Raw genomic sequence first — 12,520 nt, 5'->3', positions numbered from 1 at the left:
TTTGAGCTGTATAGTCAGAGAAACCAGAAACCATGTTGATCTTAAAATTTGCCATGAACAACAAATGTAAGTGAATTTGAGGCCTACTCGTGTTCACTTAAAAAGATTTGTTATGTCAGATATAGTTCAGGTATATCATTTATGGCCTAGTCACGTTGACTAAACACACATTATTTGTTAATTCTGAATACGCTCTCACAGATTACAGGTTCAAAACTATGCTACTCTTTTTGTTACATTCTTCTTATAAAAGGGACTTTCCTTCTGACTCAACCATGTCACTGAGTTGTGGAATGTGGACAAACAACTAATTGTAATTACATTGGGGAGTGGCACTACAGCGGAATTGTCCCTCCACGTGCTATTCTTCAAAGGATTGTAGATAAAAGGAGCCCAGGCTCCTCTCCTAGTCACCACCGTACTAGGAGCTGGCTGCAACCCAACAAGCCATCAAGAAATGAGGTGCTACAGCCTAGGCCTGCTTGTGGGTCTCCTAGTCAGCTTGGTTGGGGCTGCAGCAGGACAAACTGAAGGTAAGGGCATGCGTAGATGCAAACAAATGTAGCATGCAAATGTTATCTCTGTGTTCACCATAGACAGAACTATAACCCAAGGGTGACACCCGGCAGGCTAGAACTAAGGGGCAGATTACAATGCGGTCGGAAAAGGCTCCGACCGCATCGTAATATGTTGTTTGGATTCCTTTCTGACCGCCTCATTACGATGGAGGCGGTCAGAAAGGAAGCCAAACGGTCAGTCCGACTAGCTTGGAGAGCCCATCTACCAGTCAGAATGCAGTCAGTAATCCCAAGGGTGGTTATTTCCACCTTAAGGATTACAATGTCGGGTTTCTGCAGCCTTTCCGTGCCAGCCTTCCTGACGCAGAAAGGCTGTTGGAACTCGACTTTGGGTGCTCCCAGCAGGGCCCACTTCGGAGCACTGCCTCAGGTTGATCCCTGCACCCTGTGGCAGCCACCTTAAAGTGCCTGCCACGGGGTGCTGGGATTTATTTTATTTTTTTATTTTATGCAATTTATTGAGCGCACGATTACCCACGGGTGTCTTGGCGCTTGACAGAAAAACTGAAGGTTAGACCCAAGAAATGGTGGAATCTAGTGATTAAATAGCCAGGTCTTCAGCTGCTTCCTAAATGATATTAATGTAGGAATGTTCTTAAGATCACCTGGCAAGGTGTTCCATAGTTTAGCCGTGACTACTGCGAAGGATCTGTCTCCCCAAGTAGCCTTATTGGTTTTGACTACCTTTAGAAGGTTAGCATCAGCAGATCTGAGAGTGCGTGATGGTCGATAGGGGCAAAGGGCATCTTTAAGAAAAGAAGGCGCTTTTTCATGAATGCTTTTAAAAGCAATACACAGGGCTTTGAATTTAATTCGCTGTCTGATCGGTAGCCAATGAAGTTTGCGAATGATATTTGAGATGGGTTTAAATTTGGGTGTGCCTGTGACTAGTCTAGCAGCCGCGTTTTGGACCAGTTGAAGTTTATTGACTACTTGTTCTTGAGCATTAAGCATGAGGGCATTGCAGTAGTCGACTTGGGACATTAGTAACGTGAGATCAAGGTGTTTATGGTGTTTGAGGGAGGTAAGGTTGAAGTTTTTTAATCCTTTTAAGTGTAAAAAAGGAGGCAGAAACTATTGAATTGGCTTGATGAGTGTATGAGAGTTTGTTGTCAAAAATTACGCCTAGGTTTCTAACCTTGGTGACAGGATTAGGTGGGGGCCCAAGGTCTTGAGGCCACCAAGTGGGAGACCATGCGGGAATGAGTTTCCCAAACACCATCACCTTGGTTTTATCCAAATTAAGCGTCAGACAGTTTGAGTTCATCCAATTACATATGGCAAGCATTCCTTTTTGGAAGTTATTAGCAACTTCCATTCCAATGTTGTTAATGGCCAGGACAAGCTGTGTATCGTCTGCGTACGATGTTACTGCTAGACGATGAGCTTTAATGACCCTCGCCAAGTCCGCCACATGAACTGCACCTTCTATTTTACAATGGGAGCATGCATTCCTGCCGGAATAAATGCTCCCATTGTAAAGTATAGGAATGCTACCGAACAGTGTTCATCCGTATCCTGATCAGTCATTCGGGAGCACCGACCAGGTGTCAGTCGGTCTCAGGACGTAGACAATGTTGGGCGGCTGTAACTCCACTCAACATCGTAATAGGGCTTTTAGTGTCAAGTTATGGGACTATTATCATTCTCACATTACTAGAAGCTGTCATTCTTTGGTGATTTTTTTCCTCATCCCATTTTGTAGTTGATGCTTGGGCTAAAACCAAACACTACAGCTGCTCTATTGTAAGCTCTATAGTAAGCTCGGTCTGTCTGTAAGGGTCACTGCTGCTCTATAGTAAGCTCGGTCTGTCTGTAAGGGTCACTGCTCCTCTATATGAAGCTCGGTCTGTCTGTAAGGGTCATTGCTGCTCTATAAAAAGCTCGATCTGTCATTAAGGGTCAATCTGCTTTATATTAAGCTTGATCTGTTAGTATGGTTCACTCTGCTCTATATTAAGCTCACTGTCGGTAAGGGTCACTGCTACTCTATATGAAGCTAGGATCTGTCGGTAATAATCACTGCTGCTCTATATAAAGCTTGGTCAGTCTGTAAGGGTCACAGCATCTCTAAATAAAGCTTGGTCTCTCTGTAAGGGTCACTACTGTGCTATATAAAGCTTGGGGACAGATTATCAAGAAAGGGTGGAGAAGTGTGGCTCAATGTTTAGAGCGGCAGACCCTGATGCAGAAGTCTGGCCCGGTACCAGGGTTCAATTCCCGCCTCGGCAGGTCTTGGGCTCAATTTCCTTGGACCTGATCATTCTCGCCTCGGTGCCTATTCTAATCATAGGTCCCACTCTGCAACTCTGGGCAATAGCTTGCTTAATCTTCACAACGGCCCCAACAATGCTAGGATGCCTGGCTTCACCTTGGGGGTGCCCAGGAGTGGGCACTTCACATGGAAAGGCCAGGAAGCGTTCCTCAGCGGTATTCGTACAAGCGCCGAGAGGCCTCCGGGTAGTCATGCGCTATACAAGTACCTCTACATTTACATTTACATTATCGCCCCTTTTATCGGCAGGAAACTGCAGATAACATGGCGATAATGGGCTTGATAATATGCCCTTGTGAATTCCCATAGATGCCCAGGTTCTGGTGTTAACCTGGGCTTCTATGGGAAATCACAAGGGATATTATGAAGCCCATTATCGCCACTTTAGCTGCAGCTTCCTACCGATAAAAGGGGCTATAATGCATCACCCTTTCTTGATAATATGGCTGTTGCTCTAGCTCTATATAAAGCTCACTCTGCCTGCAAGGGTCACTGCTGCTCTATTTAAAGCTTGGTCTGTCTGTAAGGGTCACTGCTGCTCTATATAAAGCTCGGTTGTCGGTAAGAGTCACTTTGCCCTATGTTAAGCTCACTCTGTCTGTAAGGGTTACTTGTGCTCCATTTAAAGCTCTGTCTGTCGGTAAGGTTCACTATGCCCTATGTTAAGCTCGGTCTGTCGGTAAGGGTCACTGCTGCTCTAATTAAAGCTTGGTCTGTCAATAAGGGTCACTCTGCCCTATGTTAAGCTTGGTCTGTCGGTAATGGTCACTGCTGCTCCATATAAAGCTCGGTCTGTCGGCAAGGGTCACTGCCCTCTAAGATGAATGAAAAGAAAGGAAGAATTGACAATAATTGTGTTGAACTTGCAAACATCTAGATTTACCGGCGGTGGAACCGTCCACAGCTTCAATGACATCACAGATATTCACTCAGAAACTAGTGATTGGACAATGCGAGGTAACAAAGCATCACCTTTGTTGTTAATTAAGGAAGGCTACATTGTTATGAAAATTCCCTCAATATTTTAAATGCTCTTATTAGAGCTTCCCTGGCCTCTCTAGTTTTCACATGAAGGGCAGAGCTCTCTTAGGGGTGTACCAATGAGCACTTAGGACTAATACATACTAGTGCTGATCCTTCTAAAATGTGTTTTATTTTTGTTTTTATTTCTCACTCTCAGCAAATTGTATTTTGTTAGGCACACTGGCCAACATTGCATCCATCAGCTTCTTATATTAACAATACTTAGGGTTTATGGGTTTTAAAATAAAATGCACAAACATTAAGGAAAGTTGTAGTTCGTCATAAAATGATGCATAGAAAGGATATAAGTTTCTAATTCAAAGTAATTTATAACTAAAACGATAAAATGTTTACACCTGTAACTATAGTTTGATGGGATTTTATGATTTTGTAATTAGATCATTTATTATAATCCTATATAGTGTACATATGAAAAACATGCTTCCCGCGTATACCAAATGCTATAATTTATATTTTAATGAGAACCACAGGATGTCCAGAACAAAAGTTGATCTTCTACAGCTGAAATTGGACAATAACAAAAAATGTTGATTACAGAATTGAGAAACATATTTTGTTATTTTGTACACAGCATATTCATTCAGAGAAAGATCCTTTGTCTATATTTTATAATCTTGAAATTCCATTAATGCCTGGAAATTATCTGACAGTTTAAGTTTTATCAAAGAAAGGGTCTTTTGTAGCATTCCATTGCAATTCAGCCTCTAACATCATTCATATATAAACCCCACTGACATGAAATTTCTTATCTGCCTTTATTGGCATTCTGCTTGCGCCACAGAGGTATATCATATGGGCGCGGTTGATTAAGAGAGGATCTGGTTAAAACTACAAGTGAGTCAAGAAACGTGTTCTGTAAATAATGTTTTCTCAGATTTTGCAGTCTCAATATTGGTCACCGGGAATATTTTTGGGCCTACATGGTGTGCTGCTGACAACCAATAATGTCCCAATGTGTGAGCATCAACACCAACCTCCTTTGTTTGATCACCAAGAGTTGTGCATGGGATGGCATATTAGTAACAAATAATGCGTCATCAGCAATAAAGGGCGAATGAGAGGTTTGGAGAACTGACGTATTTCCTGAGGAATTGACGAGTTTCACCAATCACAGCGTTCATATTATTAACCTGGGTCTCAGCGCCAACGCCATTAGCTTGTAGAGGGGTTCTCGGCCCAATTAAATTTACACTTACAAACTTGTAAAACTATGTAGCACAAAAAACTGTGTGGAATCGGTTTTAATTGAATATTGATCATTTGCACAACACCGAGTATAGTTTCTCGATTTGTTTTGATCCTATTAAAATCTTTGTTTCCATCATACTTCTGAATTACAAAAAAGTGCTTCATTTGTGCTTTTTAATTGCTGATAAATTTAAAGTATGTGTATAGGTTATTTCCTTATATTAAAACGTTGTGTGTTAGAAAAAAAAAACTGATATGCTACAGCCTTCGTTTTACCCAGCAGGATTGTCACCTAGATCACTTTACATATTACTCTCACTTTGCAGTCAGAGAAATAAAAGTACACTCCAGTTTCTGAAGAAGCAGCAATTTGTCAGAAAACATAGCCTTATTTCTGACCTTTGTCTTTGAACGCACAGTGAATGTGACAAAATAAACACAACATTTAAAGGCATCTTTATTGCTCATTCGTGTTCTGAATTCCAGCATGATTATTTCTCGGGGTGCTGCAGCACCCTTCCTAACAGCACCTTTAAAAGGCAGACACCACCGAAACGTGTCGTCATCAAAAAGGATGAATGACATGCTTGGAGTGCTGGCGTTTTTCCTGGCGAATCATCAAGTCTCTAGAATGATAGCATTTTGGTGTTTCCAAACTTATTGTTTTTTAACTGCCAACTCCTAAAGATGGGCTTAATCCTGCAGAAAGTATTTTGGGAAGCTGTGCCATAAAAACCATCCTACTACTCATTGATCACAAAGTCATTTTTTTTACCATGATTGATTTGATTTGATTTGATTTTGTGTTTTATAGAGCGTGACGTATGCCCTAGGGCGTCTTGGCGCTAAACCTTGTCTAAAGAAAACTCAGTAACCAGCTAATACCATACGAGATGAAGGAATAGTTTTTAAATAGCCAGGTCTTCAATTGGCCTCTGAACTTCATCAATGAGTTGCTATTTTTAATCTGTAGAGGGAGAGAGTTCCACACCTTAGCTGTACCTACTATGAAACTTCTTCCCCCCAGCGCAACTGCTTATACCTTGGTACTACTAATAGATGGGATTGCGCTGATCTTAAATTTCTAGCTGCTACATATTTCTTTAGGTGTGTTCTCAATATTTCTCCCCAATCCCAGTGCTGAGAAGCAGTCTAATAATAATAGCACACAGTGGTAATTGAAAGTCTTTGGAGCCAGGTGTATCACATAGGTTGTATTTATTAAAGCTTAGTTACAGGTGAAGTTCATTAGAAGAAGATAGGCAGATGGAAATCAAACCCCACCAGGAGCAGCCTCCCTGCCACTCAGCCTGCCTACCATCAACTGCCACTCTACACTCAAGCCAGGCACTCAAACATTCCATGAGGGCATCAGGCATTCTAACACTCACACTAGCTGAGCAACAGGGAAGACACAGCCAGAGCAAGAAAAGGCACAAGTCAATTATGACACACACATTTTCTGCTGCCAGAGGGAAGCTTGCACTGCTAACGTCTGTGTTGGACCTCTACTGTGTGTGTGTGTGTGTGGGTGTGTGTGTGTGTGTGTGTGTGTAAGAAGAGAGCTAAACGTGACACACTCCGTCCTGCGCTGTACATGTTCTGTTCAGTACCTGAGTGAAGCTTGGATTACTGCTGGCTGCACTTTACCTGTTCCGTGAAGTTTGCACTGTTGTGGACCAAGCTGTGCTTTTTAGTATATGATTACTTCTTCCGCACTCTTTCCCATTCTGAAGATGGCTCTACTACTGAATAGTTTACCACTTGTCATGTGCACCAAGCTAGTTGCACTGTTGCTTTGATGAACCTTTCCTGATTCTGTAATAAAGCTTGCACTATTCGTGCCCTACTGTACATATTATGTGCTTGAGGGAAGTTTGCAATACCTGGGCTGTGTGTCTAAGATAAAGAGCCTGCTTTGGTGGGCAGCTGTGATATGACGTGATGGCATGCAGTGGGGCAGGTGTTATCTGCAGTGAAAGACTCCAGTGAAGTGCAGCTGTGATTTGAAAGGAAGCCCTGCTGTGGTGGGCAGGTGTGATCTGAAGTGAAGCTCCGATGTGCTCGACAGGTGTGATCTGAAGTGAAGCCCTGCTGTGGTGGGTAGGTGGGATCGGATATAAAGCCCTGCTGTAGTTGGCTGCTGTGATCTGAAGTAAAGCCCTGCTGTGGTGGGCAGGTGTGATCTGAAATTATGCCCTGTTGTGGTCAACAGGTGTGATCTAAAGTGAAGCCCTGCTGTCCTGCACAGGTGTGACCCGAAGTGAAGTCCTGCTGTGGTGGGCAGCTGTAATCTGGAATGAAGCCCTGCTGTGGTCGGCTGCTGGTATCTAAGTGAAGCATTGCTGTGGTGGTGGGCAAGTGTGATCTGAAGTGATGGCCAGCTGTTGTGAGCAGGTGTGATATTAACTGACGGCTTGTATGATCTGAAGTGTAGCTCTGCTGGGGTCAACCGGTGTGATCTACAGTGAAGCCCTACTGTGCTGGGCAGGTATGATCTGAAGTGATGGTATTCTGTCCTGCGCGGGTGGGATCTGAAGTGAAGTCCTGCTCTGGTCAATATGTGTGATCTGAAGAGAAGCCCTGTTGTGCGGGCAGTTGGGAACTGAAGTGATGACCTGCTATTGTCAATATGTGTGATCTGAGGTGAAGGCCTGCTGGGGTTGACAGGTGTGATCCGAAGTGAGGCCCTGCTGTGGTGGGCAGGTCTGATGTGAAGTGAGGCCCTGCTGTGGTGTGCAGGTGTGTCCTGAAGTGATTACCTGCTGTGGTCGACAGATGTGATCTGAAGTGAAGCCCCAATGGGTAACCAGGTGTGATCTGAAGTGAAGCCCTGCTGTGCTGGGCAGGTGTGATTTGAAGTGAAGCCCTGCTGTGCTGGGCAGGTGTGATCTGAAGTGAAGTCCTGGTGTGGTGGGCAGGTGTGAACTGAAGTGATGGCTTACTGTGGTCAACAGATGTGATCGGAAGTAAAGTCCTGCTGTGGTCGACAGGTGTGATCTGAGTAAAGCCTTGCTTTGGTGGGCAGGTGTGATCTGAATTTAAGTCCTGCTGTGGTGGGCAGGTTAATCCTGAAGTGAAGCACTGCTGTGGTCAACAAGTGTGATCTGAAGTGCAGAAATGCTGTGGTGGGCAGGTGTGATCTAAAGTGATGGCTTGAAGCACTGCTGTGGTCAACAAGTGTGATCTGCAGTGAATGCCTGCTGTGGTCGACAAGTGTGATCTGAAGTGAAGCCCTGCGGTGGTCAACAAGTGTGATCTGAAGTGCAGTCCTGCTGTGGTGGGCAGGTGTGATCTAAAGTGATGGCTTGCTGTGGTTGACAGGTGTGATCTGCAGTGAATGCCTGCTGTGGTCGACAGGTGTGATCTGAAGTGAAGCCCTACTGTGCTGGGAAGGTGTGTCCTGAAATCTGCTGGTATCTAAGTGAAGCCTTCTTTGGTGGTGGGCAAGTGTGATCTGAAGTGATGGCCTGCTGTGGTCAACAGGTGTGATCTTAAGTGAAGCCCTGCTGTGGTCGACTGGTGTGATCTGAAGTGAAGCTCTGCTGAGGTGGGCAGGCGTGATCTGAAGTGATGGCTTTGTGTGGTGGGCAGGGGTGATCTGCAGCCCTGACCTGTAGTGGCAGACACAGGATCTCTACATGTACTCTAATGTATGTTAAACATCCCTAATGTTCATGTAAAAGTCTGCTTTGGAGGGATGGCATATATTTGTCTTACTTGTGAGGACATCTCTTACACAGGTGGCCTCATAAACCGTGCCGTAGGAGGAAGCATATAGCTATGTGTGCCATGTGTATGTCTAGGTCCCTTCTGTTGCCCCCAGTGGTTGTGGCTCTACTACGGTCACTACACACTTAGAGCTCCGGGGCCATCCATCTTTACCAAGAAGTGCTTGGCAAGTGTTGAGTTCTGCTCCTACATGTCTCAGTTAACGTAATTTTGGTAGAAAAGAGAATCTGTTTCCTGTATGCCCTTCATGACCTGCTGCTCGCTAGCCTGGAATGGTAGGTCTCTATGAAATATTAGGATGAACTCTTTACTCTGAAGGTAAAATATAATGGGGATGTCCCTAGAGAGACTCAGTGTCCCGGTGGAAAGGCAGCCCTCCTTCACAGGTACCGAGTAGAAGCAGTAGACCCCAGGTCTGTGGGGTCCGTCTTCGCCTTCCATGGGACAGGCCACTTACAGCAGGTCGAAGCCTGTTGTCAAGGAGTTAGGCTGCAGCTCCATCTCTAAGGACAGCTGCTTCCTCAGTGTGTCCAGTCGATAGATGTTCTTCATAGGCTTAAAGGGAGCGGTGTGCTGCAGTGGGCATCAGAACCCAGTGCCCCTCTGGGCTCTCAGCTCCTCCACCATACCCCCTGGCACCATAACCCTCCTCCACCATAACCCCGAACACATAGACGAGTTCTTTGTCAAAAGGGGGTGCAACTTGTGTGTAGCCACTGCCTCATGGAACTGCAGATTTTATCCATGCCACAGAATTAGCGGATGCTCGCATTGCGAAGTGGTAGGACTGGGGGAATACAAACAAGAAAATCAAGTCAGACATAATTAAAAATATATCAAATAATATTTAGCTGCCACTCGAGTGGCCTCCGCCTTGCTGCTCTCTCCCAGTCCTCGACGCCGGCAGTCCAGGGCTGTTGCACATTGCGCAGGCTCCCAGGTGCCAGCTCCTATTCCCAGCATGGGAGAAGCGCTAGGATTGGTCTGAGAAGCCTGGTTTGCCGCTCGCTCAGTCAGTGCTTGGGAGCCTGGAACTGTGCTCCACCCAGCTGTGCAATACAGTTCAGGTTGGAGAACGGCTAAGTGTGCATGTCTGTTAGGCTAGCCTTAGACAGATGGCCAAACTGACGGATGGGCGTGCGCCACCCCAACCGGGTTGGCGCTGGGAAAAATAAAATGATAATAAAATTGTTATATTATCATTTTATTTTTCTCGTTTGCCTCTGCTGGCTTTCAGCAGGGGGTAAATAATAGTTTGAGCTACGCACACCTAGTTGTGTGATTTGTAAACCATTATAGTATTAAAACCAAATGTGCTATCAAGCCGTGCTGGGAGGGACAGAGGTAGCTATCCTCTGTACTATGAAGAACAAGCATTAAAAATGCAATAGGTCTCGCCTTTGATTAAGTTAAAGCCATTTGCTTTGCTATACAACACCATTAGCAAATTAACATAATTAAAGGTGAGACCTATTGCATTTTCAATGCTTGTTTTAAATGTTACTTTAGTAAATTCTAAGTTCAATTACCTCAATTAGTGAAAATGATACATATAATAGATTAAACTGCATTTAAAGGTACCAGTCACTGATATTAGTGTGGGGAGTTGCAAAGAAAGGGAAATTGTGTAAGGTTTCACTTCTTCATAATGCATTAGTTCCATTTCTTAGGTGGTGTTTTATTACATGTCAGGCATGAGTGGAGGTTTAAAACTGCACCCGTAATTTTTTGTTTTCCCTTTTTTTTTTTTTAACATACAGTCATAGAAACTTCAAACATTCATTTTGCAGAGGTAAAAAAAAGTACACAAAAATGTGCGGTTTATAGAGACTGTATGTAGTTGCTTTCTGTCATCTAACACAGCAAAGTGTGTACTCTGTTTCTTTGATGGACAACCGAGACATGACCAGCAACGTGAAGGGTGTCGCACGCGACATGCCATTTTGGGATATTGTCCATGCTAATTAGTCCCACGCCATTTGTGGCCTTGTTCTCTACTCTCCATCTTCGAGAGTGGATAAACTTAGAGTCTGGTGTTACAGAAAATTCAATAGTTACTTTAGGAGCAGCATGGATGGCGCTCATGAAGGTTGTTTGGGGTACTGTATTTCTCACCAGCTGTTTTAGTTAATACAGTGCATAAAGCGCTTAACAAGCATTTCCTCACTCCAAAGAATGTCAAACATATTGCTGGCACCTTCAGAAGGCTTGAATATCATAAGCACGGTCTGCGTTTTACTATCAGAACACATGGCACCTTACCTAATTGAAAGCACTTCCCCGTCTTTAAAAAATTGGACCTAACAACCAGCGCTGTCACAATACTGAAACAAAGCCCTCAATGAAATAACTAATAGCCGCTCTTATGACTTACCGTCGCTGAACCGAAATTACAAGGTTTTCCATTGGCTGAAAGAAATGGCACATGTATTTTTGTTTTAGAAAGCACTTTCGCAAATTACGCCTTTAATACTGAAAAGCGAATAGAAGGCAAGCGATTTCCAAAAATTTGGGTGAGGACAAATGAACCGCAGCCGTGTACTTACAAAATACCAGTCATTATATATTGTGGAATCTTAAAGTCTAGACATTGCCTGTCCTTGTCTGCCTGGGAAGGCGTCAACAATTACCAAATGCAAATCAGCGATCTGATGTAATGAATAATGCAAGTTAGTGCTCTTCTTCTGATTAGCCAGGCTGCAGGAATCCCCTCCGCCTCACATTTCTGGAGGATTTAAGCACCGCCTGTCACAAGAAGTTAGAGAAAGGAGTTGCAAGGTTATGACAAAGCCATGCAGCCGCAAGTGAGTGCAGACAGCAAGGTACGTTAAGATGCATGGTGCGACGTCTCATTAAAATGAAAATGTTGCAATATTTCCTTTGCGTACTTAATGGTGTTGCAAGACATTATATTTTGCGATTGCCGGCGTCCCGCGAGCGCTTAGGTGAGTGGGGGCAGCCAAAGTTAAAGGGCATATTGTAAGCTATTAATAAAAGGAGCGAAGCAACTTGGTTAAGTCAGCCTCCCAACCTGCAACAGAACCATGATCCCGGAGAGGATCTGGATGCAAGCATGGAGCTCCAAAAAGGGAAGATGGCGGAAAATCTAAGCCTCTCCTGCCTGCTCTCCATCTTCCTTGAGACTGGAGTGGGGAAGACTTCAAATCGCTTTCTTCCTCCTCCTCCCTCTGAACTTTTCTTTTCAAAACCTAAAAGCCTTTTTTTCTCCACTTCCCCGGGGAATGAAACATCACTGGGAAGCCTGCAGGGCTGGGTCCTGGTAAGGGAGAGACAGTCAGGCGGACAGGGAGGGGGGGGGAGAGGAAAGGGGAGAGGGGAGGTAGCCCTCCCTTCGATCCCCTTACTTTGGTCCAGTCCTGAAGCCAACTGGGTCGGGGGCTCCTCGGCAGGGCCCTTTGGAGACTTTCTGTTCTTTTACCTCCCTGCCAGGAACTGAGGTATCTGAATTCCTTTTCTGGAGCTAGGCTGCACCCACCCCCTCTGGTTAAAGAAACAAGCTGTCACCATTGCGTTAATGTAAAAAAAGTGCTTACTGAGCCACTGGGATTGCCGCTCGATGCTGTTTGGGAGGTGTGGTGTTTGCAGCCTGGAAAGCATACAGGCGCTGGATTTAATACATAAATAAAGATCGCCGCTCGATGCTGTTTGGGAGTTGGGCGGGATGTTGACTGCAGCCTGGCAA

The 12,520-nt window shown here is 44.6% G+C and overlaps 1 protein-coding gene across 1 annotated transcript in view; it reads left to right on the top strand.

Annotated features, from left to right (window-relative positions):
• The first annotated feature begins 429 nt into the window (after positions 1–429).
• LOC144828385 (uncharacterized) overlaps positions 430–12,520 on the top strand; it is a 169,439-nt gene continuing 157,348 nt past the window's right edge. Inside the window, exon 1 of the mRNA XM_078686498.1 lies at positions 430–533. Coding sequence (XP_078542624.1) covers positions 458–533 — 76 coding nt within the window. The 5' untranslated portion in view covers positions 430–457. The remainder of the gene's footprint in view (positions 534–12,520) is intronic.

This window comes from Lissotriton helveticus, chromosome 4_1 (genome assembly GCF_964261635.1).
Source record: "Lissotriton helveticus chromosome 4_1, aLisHel1.1, whole genome shotgun sequence".
In the NCBI taxonomy this organism is placed as follows: domain Eukaryota; kingdom Metazoa; phylum Chordata; class Amphibia; order Caudata; family Salamandridae; genus Lissotriton; species Lissotriton helveticus.
The sequence above is the reverse complement of the archived record's forward strand: the minus strand, read 5'-3'. Positions and strand labels throughout refer to the sequence as shown.